This window comes from Necator americanus, chromosome III, assembly GCF_031761385.1.
Source record: "Necator americanus strain Aroian chromosome III, whole genome shotgun sequence".
NCBI lineage: Eukaryota > Metazoa > Nematoda > Chromadorea > Rhabditida > Ancylostomatidae > Necator > Necator americanus.
The window spans coordinates 32,258,276-32,275,711 of NC_087373.1; the positions used below are offsets into that span (position 1 = coordinate 32,258,276).

The 17,436-nt window shown below is 42.3% G+C and overlaps 3 protein-coding genes across 3 annotated transcripts; 2 read left to right on the plus strand and 1 right to left on the minus strand.

Annotated features, from left to right (window-relative positions):
* Positions 1–169: 169 nt before the first annotated feature.
* On the minus strand, positions 170–10,377 carry RB195_011670 (uncharacterized protein; the record flags this gene model as incomplete). The annotated part of the gene is made up of 23 exons (XM_064193198.1): positions 170–318; positions 372–479; positions 804–905; positions 989–1,112; positions 1,172–1,303; positions 1,383–1,454; positions 1,518–1,625; positions 4,171–4,302; positions 4,370–4,480; positions 4,547–4,657; positions 4,708–4,797; positions 5,174–5,243; positions 5,519–5,642; positions 5,700–5,802; positions 5,870–6,034; positions 6,648–6,716; positions 6,888–6,997; positions 7,071–7,214; positions 7,530–7,677; positions 8,800–8,914; positions 8,982–9,058; positions 9,114–9,251; positions 10,261–10,377. The coding sequence occupies 23 exons, from the start codon at positions 10,375–10,377 to the stop codon at positions 170–172; spliced, it is 2,619 nt and encodes an 872-aa protein (XP_064050781.1).
* A 347-nt stretch (positions 10,378–10,724) lies between these two features.
* On the plus strand, positions 10,725–11,027 carry RB195_011671 (uncharacterized protein; the record flags this gene model as incomplete). The annotated part of the gene is made up of 2 exons (XM_064193199.1): positions 10,725–10,860; positions 10,963–11,027. 2 exons carry the CDS (start codon positions 10,725–10,727, stop codon positions 11,025–11,027), a joined length of 201 nt encoding a protein of 66 aa, XP_064050782.1.
* A 999-nt stretch (positions 11,028–12,026) lies between these two features.
* Positions 12,027–16,199, plus strand: RB195_011672 (uncharacterized protein; the record flags this gene model as incomplete). Its single annotated transcript, XM_064193200.1, has 9 exons — positions 12,027–12,086; positions 12,310–12,462; positions 12,515–12,588; positions 15,271–15,382; positions 15,442–15,518; positions 15,571–15,678; positions 15,735–15,885; positions 15,982–16,063; positions 16,123–16,199. The coding sequence occupies 9 exons, from the start codon at positions 12,027–12,029 to the stop codon at positions 16,197–16,199; spliced, it is 894 nt and encodes a 297-aa protein (XP_064050783.1).
* Between the last annotated feature and the right edge of the window lie 1,237 nt (positions 16,200–17,436).

The following is a 17,436-nucleotide window of genomic DNA, read 5'->3' on the forward strand; positions in this document are numbered from 1 at the left end:
AAGTGCACCAGAAATTGAAGTAAGATTGTTTGACAGAAATACCATAGTCTCAAGTTACTGATGTGACAATTAATAATGTGTATCTGGATAGTATTCCAGGTATTTTGATACAAATGATCTTAATTTGTGGCAGTTCATGGTGAAATATAATTTAAAATAGATCAATTTTTCAATGCGGATAGCCCATGTTGTGCCATGGTGACGGTCCTCCAGAGTACTGCGAATTGGGCGGTTGATAGAGTGGTGGAGCGGTAGGACCTGATGGAACTACATGAGTGTATTGTGGTAAGTGGAATTGTGATTGTTGCTCCGGTACACCTGCAACATTTGTTTCAGTTCGTTCACATCAAAGAAAAGAGTGTAATTTTCACCATATGTCGGGTACTGTTGGTAAGAATTGATAGGGTGAGTTGCAAATTGTGCAATAGGATGTGTTGGAAGCATTGGAACTGATGATATTGTACTAGGCTGAGCAGAAGCTGAAAAAGTAGAGTACTGTACACGTCAACAACATAAGAAGACAAAGATGCAAGGATATAGGCAAAGAAATTGGGGACTTTTCGTAGCCAAAGCAAATAACTATGGGAAAGACATTAATAAAATTAAGAAAAATAAAAATATATTGAGCAATACTCTCGGCTGCGAAATTCAACGGGACAGCCGCGATGTGCTCTAGATACGGGCACGATCCAGGAAAGATGTAGTTTGTGTCAGACAAAGAAAGATGTGCATTGCGGCGGCAAAAGAAATTCGGTACCAATATCATATACGACAAGTTGTGGAAATCTTAATAAACTACGAACCGTATATAAATGGCTGAGTGGAATACGGTGGAGGTGCTGACGGTACAAATGACACCTGTGTCATCGGATGTACGTTTGGAACAGCAGCTGAGGTTTCTGATCCTGAAACATCACTAAATTTTATGCCCACCTCACACAAATGAACGTTTCGAATTTTAATCTCGAAAATTGAGCATCCGACCTACCATTGCATGAAGCATTGCATCGGTACGCTCGAAGCAGTTCTTCCTTCTCTGTTTCGCGTGCAAAAGAGAAATCGTTGACCTTTTGCTGAAGTCGTAGGAGATTTTCCATGAGATGATGGTAGCGCTAATATAAAATGAAGCTCACAGAGATTTCCAGACAAGAACAAAGTTCTGAGAAATTACCTTTATCCTGCCAGGCAACTTTTTACTGAGATCATGGAAAACATCATATCCAGCCGACAACGATCTTTCCACATGATCTCTTACTATAGGACTTTTCTGTTGATTCGCATTTGAAAAGCGTGCACACCATTTCTAACATAAAAGGACTCAAAATTTTTTGGCGAAATGTCGTACAATAGTTTTATGTGATGTGATCGCACTATAATTTCACCTCAACGTCCTTCATTAGCAATTTCTGTTTTTTGAGACTTTTGTCTATTTCCTCTTTGATCGTTTCGCAAACCTAAACCAGAAATCTTCAACATTAACGATCTGCAAAACTGAGTAATTAATATATAAAAAAAACCTCGTTCATTTTTTCTTTCAGAATATCCTCAGGGCTAACGTTTTTCGAACGGCAAAGCAAAGGCAAAATATTTTCCATGGATGTGCTGTTGCATTTTTCACGAATGTCCTGAAATCAAGAAAGGACGGAGGAATATGAAGTGTGTCTACAGCGATTTCATGGGTAGTGCCGACTAAATTTTTAGTCCCCCGAGTGCAACGGCGTAACTCCACAGATAGGTGTGCAAAGGAAGAATGACAGATTCTTAGCCTGCTGCTGCACTCCTTTGTCACTAGATGACGAGCAACGTCGACAGTGCCGATCTCCCTCAGGATAGATATTGATTGTTGGTGGGCCGTTCTTAGCGATCGTAACGTTTTACGCAAATGAAGTGACTATCAATGTACTGCGCTGATTCATGCAAAAAGTGGAGAATCCTTCGCATTAGATATGTAATAAAGTCTTTTCTTTTTTCGGAAAGTCCAGAGCTTTCGATTGTTGATCGATACAGATAGTCTATCATACGGTAGTTGTAGAGCATTATCGGAGCTACTCCGCAGAAAGTATGTACAGCCTGGTAGTGTTAATTAACTTTATGAATGATTTTTTGATGTCAATTTCACCAGTTTCGAGCCATCATCTTCTATGAATAGCGCCGCAGCAGTGGAGCGACGAGCGCAGTCCGCGACATCAACAGCACATTCCGGGATGACACCACTACCATGATGGTTGTCTACCGCTGGTTCACTCGCTTCGCAAGAGGAGATACGATCTTCAAAGGCAAGCCACGGTCGACACGCCCTTACACTGTAGAAGATTCTGCTATTCTCGATTCTGTCAAAGATAATCCGTGGGTTGGCACTCGTAGTCTCGTGGTGAGACTCGGATGTAGTCATCAAACAGTTCACAGCCCTCCTCCAGCTCTGAACTACAGAAAAGTGCTGACTCGATGGATCTCTTATACTTCGCCGGATGGCACACGTTGTACTGGGATATCTATCTGTTAGTCTGCCGCCGCCGCCCGCATCAAAAGGAGTTTCTTGAAGACCAGAAAGTGAGAGTTGAGTGGCCCACCACTCTAATTCACAGTGTCGTGCGCCTCTCTCGAGGAGGACATCTACCCACGTGCGCCAAATCGGACATGCACCCCAAAAAAGCCATCTGCTGCTTGTAAAATTCGAATACTGTACCACGAGCCACTCCCGCAGGGACGTACGGTCACCGCTATCACTTACGCCACTCAGTACCAGCGGAAGCTATTCGAGAATAGCGGCAGAGACGAGCTTCGGTGCTCTCCTTCATGGTAACGCGAGACCCCATACAGCTTAGGAGAGCAATCAAAAATAGAAAAGCTAGGCTTGGGCACAGTTTCCCCATTCTCCTAACACGGCTTTCTCTGACTATCACTTATTCTGCCCCTTTAAAGGTTTCTTAGCCAAGTTCCATTGGATTGGTCGCGAGGTTCTTCTTCGACTATCACCCTCCCCAGTTCTGGGAGAAGGGGATCGCTGACCTGCCCATAACGAGCACTATAGTAACTAACATTGGCGACTACATTGTTGACTGATTTCCATCGTACAATATAAAAAAAAAACAAAGGTAAAATTACAGAACTGACAAGACTTGGCCTCAATATAGATCAAAAGAGAGTCGTTCATGCGTGAGGACTGGCGTTTCCCACACCGAAGACTGCTGTAAACGAGGTGCCAGCTAAGTGCTAGAGCCCTGGAGCTGCCGCCAAAGTTACTGTATTCGCTGATCACCCTCGACATTAGCCTTCTCTTGGTTAACATAAAATCGTGGACATAAAATCTATAAGCAGCTATAATTAGCATCATAAGGATTACCAGGAAGAAAAACGGATTAAATGGTATTGTTGGGGCAATATTGTATCTAATACGCGAGGAAAACGAAGTGAATCCGCAGAAATAACAACAAATGCCAAAAGATGTTATTATTATTATTATTATTATTATTATTATTATTATTATTATTATTATTATTATTATTATTATTATTATTATTATTGTTGGCGCAAAATAAGAAATATGTAATGCTGGAGGCATTCATATCGCAAGAAGCATCTAACACTTCTGCAATAACTCGCCCAAAGCAATCCCTTCTCAAGAAATTAATCCATCAGTGAAGTGCGAAACATTCCTCTTTTATGTTTACATAGACTTTACTTCTCATTTGTCTTCTTCCATAAACTCGTGACCTTGATTAAATTTACTCTCCCCTTCCATTCATATTTAAAAGGTGCGTCAAGTTACCAAAAAGGCTTTCTCACTTGGTTTCAAACTGAGACCGTAGAAATATAAACAGAATGGAAACAAAAAAGTTTTTTATCTAAATTCCCGCGTTCCGTCTGGTTTGCATTGCACTGTCCCAGCGCGAGTTTCGCAAGCAGCATGCCGAAGTTTAAGCGAGGCAACGCTGAGATTAAATGAGTAATTACAGTAGTGACACTGAACACGACAGCTCAGCCCCTAGCGCTTGGCTCCCATCATTTACATGGCTGCTGTCCGAGTGAGAAACGCCCGAAAATCGACTGATATAAATACAGTTGTTATTGTAATTGAAAAAAGAAGATTACTGCAAAATTAGAATCTCCTATGAGTAAGCAACAACATCTTATCGGAGATTATAAACCGAAGACTGTCCGGATGCTTACCTTCAACAGCTCAGCCCTTTCGCATTTTACCTCTTGAGCTTTATCTATCAATTTCAGGAGAAAGCTTGTAGCTTCTGGAGCTTTGTCCGCCATGCGATGTGGTCGAGGGGGCAAAAGCAAACGGAGATCTTTCTTAAATAAGCCGGTAAAGTTCCTTTAGAAACATTCGAATCCATAGAAATATGGGGTAGACTCATACCTCGTTTTTGCTGAGCATTTCAATAGCTTGTCTATTTAGCTCAAAGTTCTTTTTGAACATTTTATCCTCTTCAGATGTCGCGTGCAAGGAAGCGCGAAAGTTCGACACCTCCTCAAATATTACCATTTTAGCAGTAGAAATTAACTAAGACTCACAGTTATGTCCATCAGTCCATACTTGCAAAAACGGTCCGACAAGTTCATCACTACATAGCCGTTTGGATTTTGGGCCAAGTTGACGACGAAGATCAGCATCGCTCAGCTTCTCCTTGTTAAGTGTTTGCTCAATCTAAAACACAGAATCAACAATGAATTTCAAGCATATTTATGCAAACTAACATCAGCAAGTATTTCTTTGTTTCTGGCGCGTAAGCTGGACATCTCGTTGATTTTGTTCTGGAGCTCTTTTACTCCACCAGCTTTCTTGACCTACAAGAATAAAATACACATAGTCCTTACCAGGTACGTATATTATCTTTGAATTCCTCCATTACTCTCATGGCGCTCTTTCTAGTTATTAAGACCTTTAGCAGATCGCAGTAACATACATAGATAGGGTCTAGTGGGTTCAACTGTAGGCAATAACGTAGCCTTAATTGGAACAAGACAGAGGAACGAATATGAACGTGTGTCAAGCAAAGAAAAAGCATGCTACGCGCTCGACGTGCCGCGCTCACGAGAACAGATTCGGCGTCGACTATATTCCAGTGTGTCTACAGCGGCCAAGATCGATCGAGGAGACTATTAATTTCGTAGAAACTATTTACGCATAGAAATGTACAAAAGAAATCCACAACATGCTCACTTCAGCCGAATGTCGCTTCACTAATTCTGGTAACGAAGAATCATCGGACATACCAAGAGATGCTACAATGCTGAAAGAGAGAGGAAGGAAGCTTCATGTATGATATTAGTAAGATGCACAGAACTACAACATGACAATCTCTTTTTTCTCCTTTCTGGAGGTCCTAACAATCATTCGTCTAACTTTTCACTCTCTCAGATGAAAAGAAGAATGAACTTTAACATACGAGATCGCATCTAAGCTCAGAGGATTTTACCGCATATAGCCAAACCGATTAAGTATCCATTCATGCAATACTGTCAATTCATAAATTTACTGGAGCCATATGGAAGAAGAAAGGCTAACCTTTCCATAACCTGGGTTTCCTCATTGAGTCGATCCGCTTCCCTCTTCAGCCGCTCATTTTTCATAGTGTCGTGATTTTGCACAGCCATAAGAATATTTATCGGAATAACATTCGAAAAGACATCTACATAACAAGTATGAACGACCAATTTCAGTCAATTTCAAACGTATTGTGACTCACCTTTGAAGTCAGGACAAAGAGGACTGCTTGGAGGGAGTGCCTTCGCCAACACCGCCCTTGGCACAGCAGGCAACGTATGGAAATCGCTCGTTTGCGCATGGTACTGGAACATCGAATTGTATACCTAACGTAGAACATATGAAGGACATTCTTCTAATATGTGAGCTCACGATAAGTTGGTTTTCCTTTAGCGCTGCTGCGTAAGTGTTTTCTATCTCCACGATCTGCTCGTGCAAGCAGCCAGACGGCAGATGATGCTTCACGATCTGCACTTGTTCGATGGCGTACTTGAGACGTGTCAAGCGTTCACCGACTTCCTGCTGTTGAAGATTCACCTGAAAATGTTGAAGATGGATGACAGACGGGTGGTGAGTACGGAGAATGTAGAGTTCCAAAACTGCTTCCAATATTGTATCGTCGGCGTCGAAAGTCTTCAACCCGCGATGCAAGTTGGTTAGGGAACATGAAAGAGAAAAAAATAATGTGGGCCCTGTAAAGGACGAGCATGCATTGCTACGTGTCGCAGCCACTCGGTTGATCCTATGTCGGAGCCAATTGTTTTCGACTATTTTCGTGGGACATTATCGATGTAATGGCGAAAATGGAAGGAAAAAACAAGAAATGAGGGAAGAGAGCATAGCTTATCGAGTGAATGAATGTAAATGATATGAAAAAAACAAATCCAATCACTTCTTATAGTAGGGTAGGGTCAAAACGAGCTGAGCTCAATGCGTATGTGGCGGGGTACACAAGGATTTCCGATTAGACCAAAAGACTGATATTTTGTAAATACACAAAGCTGGTAACCAGCAAGCAAATAAACCTAACTTGGATAAATGAACCCTTCTTCGCATGTATATCATTACCAAGGCTTTTAGAAGCTGAAGAGCACTTAGCGTGCTCATTCTATTGAAGAAAATCTCGTAAAATCAACGATTGAAGGCAAACCTGTGCTTGATGCAGTTGAGCGATTGCTTGGAAAGCTAATGCTTTTCCTGTGATGATGCTCAGCCAATCCTGAATTATTAATCATCTCAAAACAAGCACTACTAAGAACCCCAACGTCAATTTTTTAGTTACACTATTCCGCATGTTCAGACTGTCAGTTGCCAAACGTTAGTAACTTGCAAAAACAAAGAAGAACATGAAGTAGTAACTAAGCGAGTAGAGTGACACAATAGTGATTACCTTCTTCCAGTATCCCTTTGCTGTTTCCATATTCATAGTCTTACTGATTTCCATATAGAAGTCGCTTGTTTGAGCAGCAATTTTTACGAGTGCACTTTGATTCATTTTATCTTAAAAGCATTCCTTGAAGTTTGAGTAAAGAATAACGCTAACGAGGTTTATTAGAAAAAATTGGAACAGTACCTCCATAAGCTTTGGTATAGATCGATTCTTGTGCCTGAGCTAGCATAAGGTTAGAAAGAAGCGTAAGTGAATCTGGCTGGAGATCAGTAGTACATCGTTCGAGTGTCATTTGTTTCATAAAATCCCGTAGTTGAGCAAAAACGCCTGAAACAAGTGAAAACGTTGAAAAGACACATAACAATGAAAAAGGTCTAGCTCTTTTCAGAATTTGATGTACTAGAGATAGCATCGAGTGTATTTCAAAGTCCTACAAATGTAGGAAGCGTTTTGCGGGACTCCAGTTGAAATGTCCAAGATCTGGTGGGGAAAAATTGGGATGGGCTATTTTGCAACATTGCTAACGGCTGCAAACAGATTTCGCATGCGCGTGTAACACCACTCCGAACCAAATTGTAAAAGACACTTCATTACAAGAATTTCAAAATCTAGAATATTTTCTACGAAAATGTTCTATTTTACCTGCACTCTGCTGAAACAACTTGGCAGAAGTCTTCTTTTCTTCATCGGTGTGTAACGGCTGCGATGCAGCGATTTGCGAGAGAAGAGCTCCGTAATTGAATAGCACCGCTGCTCTTTCCAACGATACATCGGCTTCTATGCTGTGAGACTGAAAACAATTACCGAAAAGTTTGAAGATGTTCTAATATTACGACAGAGAAGTTTTACATACACTTTATAGCCTACGGTTGGCCCTAAACGTGTCCAACCGGCCTGGCATGGTACAGATGCCGTAGCATACGCACTCTTTCTCTACAAGACACACATTCTATCTTCTTTTCAACTTCTTCCTATCGAAAACGGCCCGTTAAACACACCAAGAACCAAATATAGGATAGGATCAGGGATGGGCCGAAGCAGAAATCATTTCCTACTTGTGGTAACAATACACGACAAAGCTACGCATGAGACAGAATTCAACTTTGCTTCTTCATTCACTTTTTTATTTGCATTTCTACTCTTGTCATAGTTTTCAAAACTTCCCTCTGGATAAATCGCGGCAGCAAATGACTTGAAAAATCACGCACCTGCTTGAAAGAAGTGGACCAAAGTTATTAAAGATACAAATTATTGCGCTTACTAGCTTCTAACCTATCACTGTGTTGAGACTTCCAGAATGTTAAGAGTATTTGACAACGTTCCGAAGAGAAAAGGATACACACAAGTAGTCGGCGTCGAATGTGTTTAAACGTAACGTATCACGATATGTTCGAGGTGTAGATTACGAATACGAGCGTGGCACCCATCAGTTTTCTTTAATCCTCCTGAAAATTGGCACGAGAACGGCATTCCTTCCTACGAAGTAAGGCGGAATGCGCCACCCTTGTGCGCGAGCCGCATCCATGAGTGAGCGGTCGGGAATCAGTGAAATACTCTCAGCAGCCTATTCATGTAAAAGCAATGAATAGGCTGCTGAAGAAACTGGACGTGTAGAAGAGTTGTGCGTTTTAATGTGCATGAAGGTACTAAGGCGGTTACCACACCGCTTTTCAAGAACATTATGGGGAATTGGGTGGAACTACACTCATATTCTCGTAACCTATACCCTGATCTCTATGTTTTCCATCTGGCTTCCACACTAACGAACACGTACTTAGCAGGTTACCCATTAGACAACGACCACAGAAGTCAAGAGCTATATTAAGTGCAATGCCGCTATGCTATGCTCGTATAAACGACTTCCTGCTACAACTAACGAGAAGCTCTTTTTTGAATTTTTCTCAATACCTACCTTACTGAGGAATGACCTGCCACTCTCGAAAGCATCTCTCCAACGAAAACCCTCAAGACGAGGAGATGTGAGAGTGACTAGTTTACCTTCAAAAGCGGTGAGTTGATCGTAGTACCTTAAAACGAGGGAAGAGTATCCTAATGAATTCAAGAGGGGTTAACGAAGTTTTCACAAAAGCATACTCAGCAACGCATGCTAGCAATAATTGCGGATCTCTTGTCGTTTTAGAACATGCGTTCGAGCGTAATCTGTTAAATACCTGAAAAAATATGTATACAGGAAGCAAAGCTAGCTACCGTACGCAGGCCACGAACCTCGATAGCTCCCCGCAGATCGGTGACTTTGACACAGACTGTCGAATTTGAAGCCTCAAGAAACCTTGTCAGCGGCTTCACGAGATCGACGTCATTGGTGGTCTTCAGAGGAACGGCAAGAAAACAGTGCTGATATACCTAAACAACTGAATTTTTATTCTCACAAATTGATATCACTGATTATGCAGTGCATAGTTTATTCTCAGTCAGGTGACTAGTCGCCGAATTCTGAATGCATGTGTTTAAAAGCAGCATACCATGGAATTGGCGATGTTAAGATTGTGGGATGTTCGAAAAGAGGGGCTTGGAGGTGCAGATAACGAGTATGAGCGCAGTCACGCTCGCCCTGTCCTTCCTAATCCTTGAGAAAAGTTATGGGAACTGGATTTGTCGATGGAATTTTCCTAACGTAACGTTCCTTCGTAACAACGCGCCACACATCCAAGCTCGAGCATACATGTTGCAACAATGACCGCGCGCCGCCCACTATCAGTGGGATGTCGTCGCAGTCTCTCTTTCTCGCTGGTAGATGCGTTTATCTACGAGACTCCTAACAACGTGTCACGCAGCGTTCGCAGGCGTAACACGTTATTAGGTGTCTTGTAGGAGAACTCTGTCTACGAGGCCGTTTCCCACGCAGTTCTTCAGAACAATTAGGAAGGGCTGAGCGTGATCGAGTTTATAGTCGTGATCCACATCCTTGTGATTTACACAAATACACTGTTGTGCTACATTTCATCGAGTCACGATATGAATCGGAGAGCACCACATGACATATAGTCGGATCTAAACGTCATGAAGCACGATGCAGTTGCATAAGCGGTGGAGGTGGCGGTTTAATTCGACGTGGGACCATCGCGAACTGCAGCGATGTATGGTGCTAGTAAGGGTACTCACTCGACCCTAACCGCTATGCTCCACCACGCCGCTTCGAGCACAGCCACTTACGCAGGTGCACCGTGCTTCTTGTCTTTTTAACCTTACTATAAATGTCGTCCCGACCGCGTTGCCACCGTTCATAGTGCGATTGTGCACTTGCCGCTAAAGCCATTGGTCCTTACTGGTGCCCCATTACAAGAATCTTAGGACTTTCTCGAGACATGAATGCTAAATTACAACAAGGTGCACTCATTAACACGTCACCCACATTGTTTTCAGTTGTGAGTAGTGGAATTTGAGCACCAGCGGTGGTAGTAGCCTTCTTAGAGCCGAACGCTCTAGCAAGTAAAGGGCGACTTCTTGATTTTTCCTGAGTGCCGCTCATTCAGGTCACATGAAGAAAAGTGAGTCACTCCTATATTGTTTGTGCATCGTTATGAGGTCTTTATAGATATGAGTACTATCGATCTGATAAATAGTAGATCCCACAATATTCACTTCGGCATGAATACCTGTCTTTTCGTCAACTTCCTAGGATGCATTGCATTGGCACGGGCAGTCGCACTGCTCATTCAAATTGGGGCGGCGCCCAGAACAATCTTCACGCATTGCAGTTCGAGAATGATGATCATCTCACATAAATTATAGTAGAGTCAAAACGACATGATGGTGGAGCGTAGTGGTCAGGAAGGAGTGAGAACCTCCTACCACTGTTCGTTGCTGTAGTTCGCGATGATCCCTCCTCAATACCAACCTCTCGCTCCATCGCGTCGCTTCAATCGCGGCCGCTTACGCAATTGCACCGTGCTTCATGTCGTTTTGACCCGACTATATGTTGTTTTCCTTGCTTTATTTCATAACACAAAAGGTACGGTCATACAGCTCAATCAATCGTTTTCCTTTGATGAGATTTGAACGTAACTACCCTAATAATAATGCACATAATAGTAACAATAAACAGATCCGATAGGTGACCTGCAACGATCCGTTTACGTCGCGGCGAATGCGCTGTCAATTCTCAAACGCAACCCTTGATCCGGTGAGAAGAAGAACGCTCAGACTTGATTTCACCATATCTTTGCTAATCTTGTCAGCACGTGTTGCACATGTGAACTCATTCTAAAACGTGTCTGTAACAAGTTATGCTTGTTGGCGGGAAAGTTTTAAAAAGAACTTGAGCTCTTTAGAAAAAATTATTAGAATATTGTAGTCTTTGCTTCTCATCTCTGTTCAAGATATACTTCCTTATCTGTGTCCAGCGTAATCTTCCTAGCATAATTTTTTTGTTGAGTAATGGAGCGAGGGAGTGGGTGTAGCGCAGTTGGTAACAGGTTCCGCTGTCTACACGATCGATCGGAGGTTCGAATCCACCCTATTGCCCATCAAGACCTTCATCCCTCCGAGTCAGTTAATTGGTACGGGAGTTGTCTGGGAGGATAAGAACATTGACTTGACACATCGGCTAGCCCCCGCAAGTCATTGTATAGGCCAGTTTCGTAAACCTAAAACGATTTTGAATTGAAGTAAACGTGGTGACGCATCCCAGGCGGATTGATTAACGCCAGACACTTCATCGTTTATGCTTTAATAAAGCGTATCTACCGTTTCCATACAGCGAAGAGCATGTGAGACACGCACTTCGAATATTCGCATTATGAGGTTCTGGTTTATTGAAATAATCGAACATACTTTAGATTCATCCTTAATGTCGACTACGACTCTTATCTGTTCAATGCTTTAGTAGAGGAAATATTTAGATAGTACCGTATTCTCAGCGATTTGTAGTCAGGTAGAACGACATGAAGCAATGTGCAGTTGCTCAAGCGGTTGCGCTCGAAGCGGCACGGTGGATACGGCAGTTGAAATCGAAGTGGGACCATCGTGAAACAATGGCTGGTGCTAGTGCGGGCTCCACCACATCGCCAACCGCTACTATTCGCCGCCTTGTTTCGAGCGCAGACGCTTATGCAACTGCGCTGTGCTCCATGTCGTTTTGACCTTTTCATATATGATGATATTTAAGTTTCAGGTGCAATGAGGGTGATTGTTGACGTATGCCAGAACACAGATCTTGTGGAACTACTATCTTTTGCGGTCAGTCACGTTGCATTTCCTACAGATCCCTTCGTGAATAGATCAAGACATAAAATATGTTGAAAGAAAATCATTTCTTCTCTTTTCCACAAGTGTTAGAGATGAGGCAATGGGACTTTCACAGTTCCACTTTTCTACATTAGCTTCGAATTTTACCTTTATCGAGACCATCAAACTGTAACCTTGGCTATTAATCTGGAATAAAAAGATCATCTTTTGCCAGAAGTCACGCCAGATGTGTATAGTCGGCTTTCCTGACAATCCTGAATTAGAATTCCTGCGTAGCAGTGAAGTGCCGATTGCTGTTAATTGGCGCACACCGGGAAAACTTGCAAGGTGCCCAATGTTCTATGATACTAGGAAACGTGATTATCAGGTATGCATGACCACAAATATGACTTCAAAAGAGCATTAGTGCGGTTTTTAAGCGTTCAAAACAATCCCGTCGCTTTGCTTGCTCAAGTTCCTCTGCTAGTGAAGACGACCACTATCTTGCGTCTGGGTGAGCGATTAAGCTATATCTTTCAATTCTCTTTTCTTATTCTGTGCAGAACAAGAAATTTTATCGCGACCGTAATCGGTGCACTGCATTCTAATGCGTTAAAAGCAGTATATCATGAAATCTTCGATGTTTATATCTCGATATAATATAATGTTCGGGAAGTAGATTACAAACACAGGTTTGCTAATGCTCAATTTCCTCTAATCCTCCTGAAAAACGACGTAGGAAATTGCCCAGTTTCGGGGTGCGTTGGACCGCAACACCCTTGTACACGCTCCGGTTCCTTCAGTTGCTATTTAAGGGTTTTACTTGTATAGACTGCTGAGAAGATCTCTTTGGTTTCCAACCGCTCAATCGCGGACGCAGCACATGTGCAAGGGTGGCGCGTTCTGATGCACATCGTAGGAACTAGGGACATTTCTCACACCGTTTTTCAGAACGATTAAAGGAAGCTGAGCTGGTTACGCTCATATTCGCGCACTACACCGCCAACTCTATTTTCTACACGAGAGATCCAAACATCGAAAATTTCGTGACAAGCCGCCATTAATCCGCTGCCTTATAATGCGCAGCACCGGTTTTTACTTCTATTTAAAAGTAAACGTATTCATAAAGTGAGGGTTTTGAAGAATCGAGGAGGAGATTGAAACTGCACTGTACCATCTCGGAAGAAATAACAACAGACTTTTAAATTGATTTCCTTGAGCTGTAGCCAAGATTGGTATTGATCGCCTTTATTAAACAACGGCTAACGTTTCGGCGTTGTAGCCTTCGTCAGAGCTTGGAAAGGTGATGAGGCGCTTGAGGGGATAAATCACTAATGGCTTTGAACTTTCCAGGCTGTGACGAAGGCGGTAACGCCGAAACGTTAGCCGTTGTTTAATAAAGGCGATCAATACCAATCTTGGCTACAGATCAAGGAAATCAATTAAAAACTTCGTTTCAACATGCCGAGATTCAAAGACAGTCGAACATGGGTAATAACAGACTGTTTTAACACTGCTTTATTTGCATAGTATGCATATCTGCGTAGAACAAAAAGAAGTATTCTAGAGTATTTGAGACTGCAAATAGGCATATAGTGAGAGTGTGGAGGAAATAAAGAAGTTCGGAAATAAAAACATGACAAGACATGGCAACAGCGAGTATTTGACCTAACGTGAACTCTGTCCCTTTGGTAGCTATAGTCGGGAGCAAACGAAATGAAGCTCGGTGCAGTTGCATAATCACCTGCGCTCGAAGCGGTGGAGCGAGCGGTTTGGGTGGATGAGGGACTCTATTAGTTTCGCTTTTCCAGTCATCTTTTCCAGTCCTAGTGAAGCTAGTGATGTTCCCACCTCGATCCCAAGTGCTCACTCCTTCGTGCCGTTTTGAATGCAGGAGCGTTTTGAAACTGCTCCGAACTTCGAATCGCTTTGAACAGACTCATATCGATCGTAGACGTGGACGTCATTCATTCAGGTAGATCTAAATCAAAATCTTTGGTACAGATGTAGCGTACAGTAGTGCAGTGGCAAAAAATTGGGCACCTGTAGAGCTATAGATTATGATTCTGAAAGATCGTCAGCCTGTTGCAACTAAGTTCTCTTCTGTAGCTTATCACATTAAGCTTCCATGCGGAATTGTTATGAACTTTGCCAGGTTTGTCAGTGACGTAGGTCACGGTTGTATAGATTGAATATGACGTACTCAGGCGTAGTATCCAAGTAGAGAAGAACATGTAAGTCATTACTTCTTCTGCTTGACACATGATTTCATTGCCTTCCGACCTGTCCCAATCGTACAATTTTATCTTCTTATCTTCGTTATACATATAATATGGTCAAAACAATGTGAAACACGGGGCAGTTGCATAGGCGGCGATGCACGAGGCGACGCGGTGAAACGTTGCGGTTAGGATCAAGGTGGAACTCCTGCTAGCACTGCATCGTTGCAGTTCCGTTTGGTTAAAGGCAGCATACCACGAATCTGAGGTGGTGCGGGTGGACTATCCGTATACGGGGTCGTAGATTATGGAGGCGGGGGTAGTTCCGCACATCTCCCTGCATCACTGCAAACAGCCGCCTCAGAATGCTGTTTTGTACGACGCTATCTATGGTAACGCTCCACCCCTTGCGCCGCCTCCGCCCTGCGATTCGTCGAAAATCAATTCGGACTACCCCGATAGGCAGTAAGGGACGCTATGCGTGCAAAGGTGGCGCGCTGAATAATTCTTCAAGGCATTGTTCAGAACGGCATTCAGGGGCCGACTGCTTGTATTGATTCAGGAAGAGATGAGCGGTACCACCCCGGTCTCCATAATCTACGACCCCGTATACGCATACTCCACCTGAAGTCCGTACCACCCCAAATTCGTGGTGCCTTTAATCTCGATTTCTCGATTACAGCCGCTTCGAGCGCATCAACTGTGCGCTGGTTCATTTTGGTCGTTTTGGCCTGACTATAGGTCTACCAGATGTAGTATTCTGCTGGCCAAAGTACTTGTCGTAGTGACATCCTTTCTCTAAGTTGCAATTAGTAGTTTAACTAATAATGACTAACAATAACTAATAATGCAATATGCATGATTAACTAATATCATGTTGTATCAACAAATGACATTAAGCTGTCTTAATGTTCTGGTCTATAAAGCTCCTAAGAAAAACAATTGGGAATGCAGTCGATTACTTTTTTTTTATTAAGTAGTGGATCAGTAACCCCACCGTCCACTCGGTGGAAGAAAAATCGTAACGTCAGGTCTCCGAAATGGAAAAAACGTAGACAAGACAACAATGTACCGAAAACCAAGTGCAAGGTAGGTTCGACATTGCACAAGATGATATTCTTCTTCCTCCCTTATTAATTCAATTCCAGAAGTGTTCTACGTTGGTCGCAAGTAGTCCAATTTTGGCGTTGTTCACGCATGCTAATATTCACTCCAATTTTGTCCGGTCAGTGTAATGTGTACGTTTAACTGTCAATATAATTTTGTCAACATTCCAGCTATAAATGTGGTGGTTGTAACTTCCAACACAGAACCTATCAAAAAGTCCGCATGCACATCGAAACTGTACATCGCGGTGATCCTACCATCAAACATCACGACCAAATGTAAATTTTTCTGTTCGTTTGACTTAGTCTTATGTGCTTCATTCCTGGTATTCAAGGAACGAATACGAGCGCATGCAGATGAGACAGCTCGCACATGAATGCTTTCCTACCTATATAGTCAGCCCAGCTGTCTTTTCAAACGACATTTCAAAAATCAAGAACAATACTTCTTCGAATATTACAAAAGCACATTGCGGATCAAAGGAGGTTTGTTAGTATCCATCTTCTTGTAGTCACAGGGTTTCAATACCAGATCTATTATTTCCCAATATAGTTGTACCTCAAGTACATTTTTATTTTCAGATGTCTGTCCCTCATCCCCCGAATTATACGTATCGGGACAACAACTACTTGAAGAAAGTCGAGTCAGATTTTCCAGTTCACAGTAAGAAAACTAAGAATCATGATCATAATACCATTTTGAGTCTTCACTAATATTTTCAGGTGAGGACGTAGGTTGTCGTAACACAACAACGGAAGAAATCTACGCCTATGACTCAGATTGTATTATTCTCGAGTGAGATCTTTCAGGGTCAGGTGTACTCTTAAATTCTTTCATTCTCATTTTCTGTGAATATGTGTGTAATTCTGTTTTGTGTAAAAACACTATCCTACGGCTGTATTTTTGTTTACTGGTATCATATTTGAAGTATATTGCTTGTATCCATGTAGTACTCTCACATTATTTCCGTTAATCCTTCGAATATTGATCAATAGTGATTAGCATTCTGTCAAGTTTCTCAAAGGGAACAACTACTTGTTTCTTTAAAGCCACGCTCTTTCTTGTACAATGTCAATTCCCTCAATCCTGTAAATCTTTTAAGAAGTTTTCCATTTGATTTGGCCTGGGTACCACTGTACGTTTGGTTGGTCATAAATCCTGTTAAATTGTGTTGCTACTTTCTAGCGAATACTTCCTCACCATTTTCTATGTAGTCTGTTTGAACTGGAATTAAGTAGTGTTTTATTTATTCTTTTTATTTAATTTTTTAAGTAGTGCTTTTTTCAAGACAGAAAAAGACGTTCCTTCGAATACATTTATCACCAAACAACGAATTGTAGAAACCACAGCAAAATAGTTGCTTAGACGTGTGTTTAGCAGGTCTAGTTTAACAGTGAAAAGCTAAGATAACCCCTTGAAAATCTAACCTTCTAACTTTGATCATCTTGCCTTCCGTTCTTGCAGTTGATCGAGCGGGCGCCAACGATTCCTCCACCTGTTTCGATCTCGTGCAAGAGTCGGCCAGTGGTTTCTCCTTTCGCGTGGGAGACAAAGAGCATCGAATTTCTCCTTTAAGGACTTTGTGAAGAGGTCTGACCGTCAGGTTGGCGGTCTTCCTGTAGTGCGCTTAATATCGCGTGATGTATCGCACACTTAAGACAGAACTTCAAATCCTGCACTTCAGTTAAGTGAAATGGGATGGTCCTAGCATCACTCTTTCGATTGCGGGTTCAATGACGCTCACCTTTTTTTCAAAGAACTTATAGGTTACGAATACTAAGCAGATTGGGAGATAGTTGTCGATATCATGTGAGTTCACCTTCTTATACAAAAACACGGTTTTGGTAACTACTGAAGAACATCGCCAGAGTGTTTATAAGAACTAGAGGAAGATTCTTCAGATGTTCAGACCTTATCCTGTCGGGGCCGAGTGCCGTACAATTTCTTCCCGGCGAAATAGCATGTCGCACTTGGGATGGCAGAGCCTCAGGAATATGCATATCCATCTTCCTTCAGACGTTGAGTAGGCAAGAGTA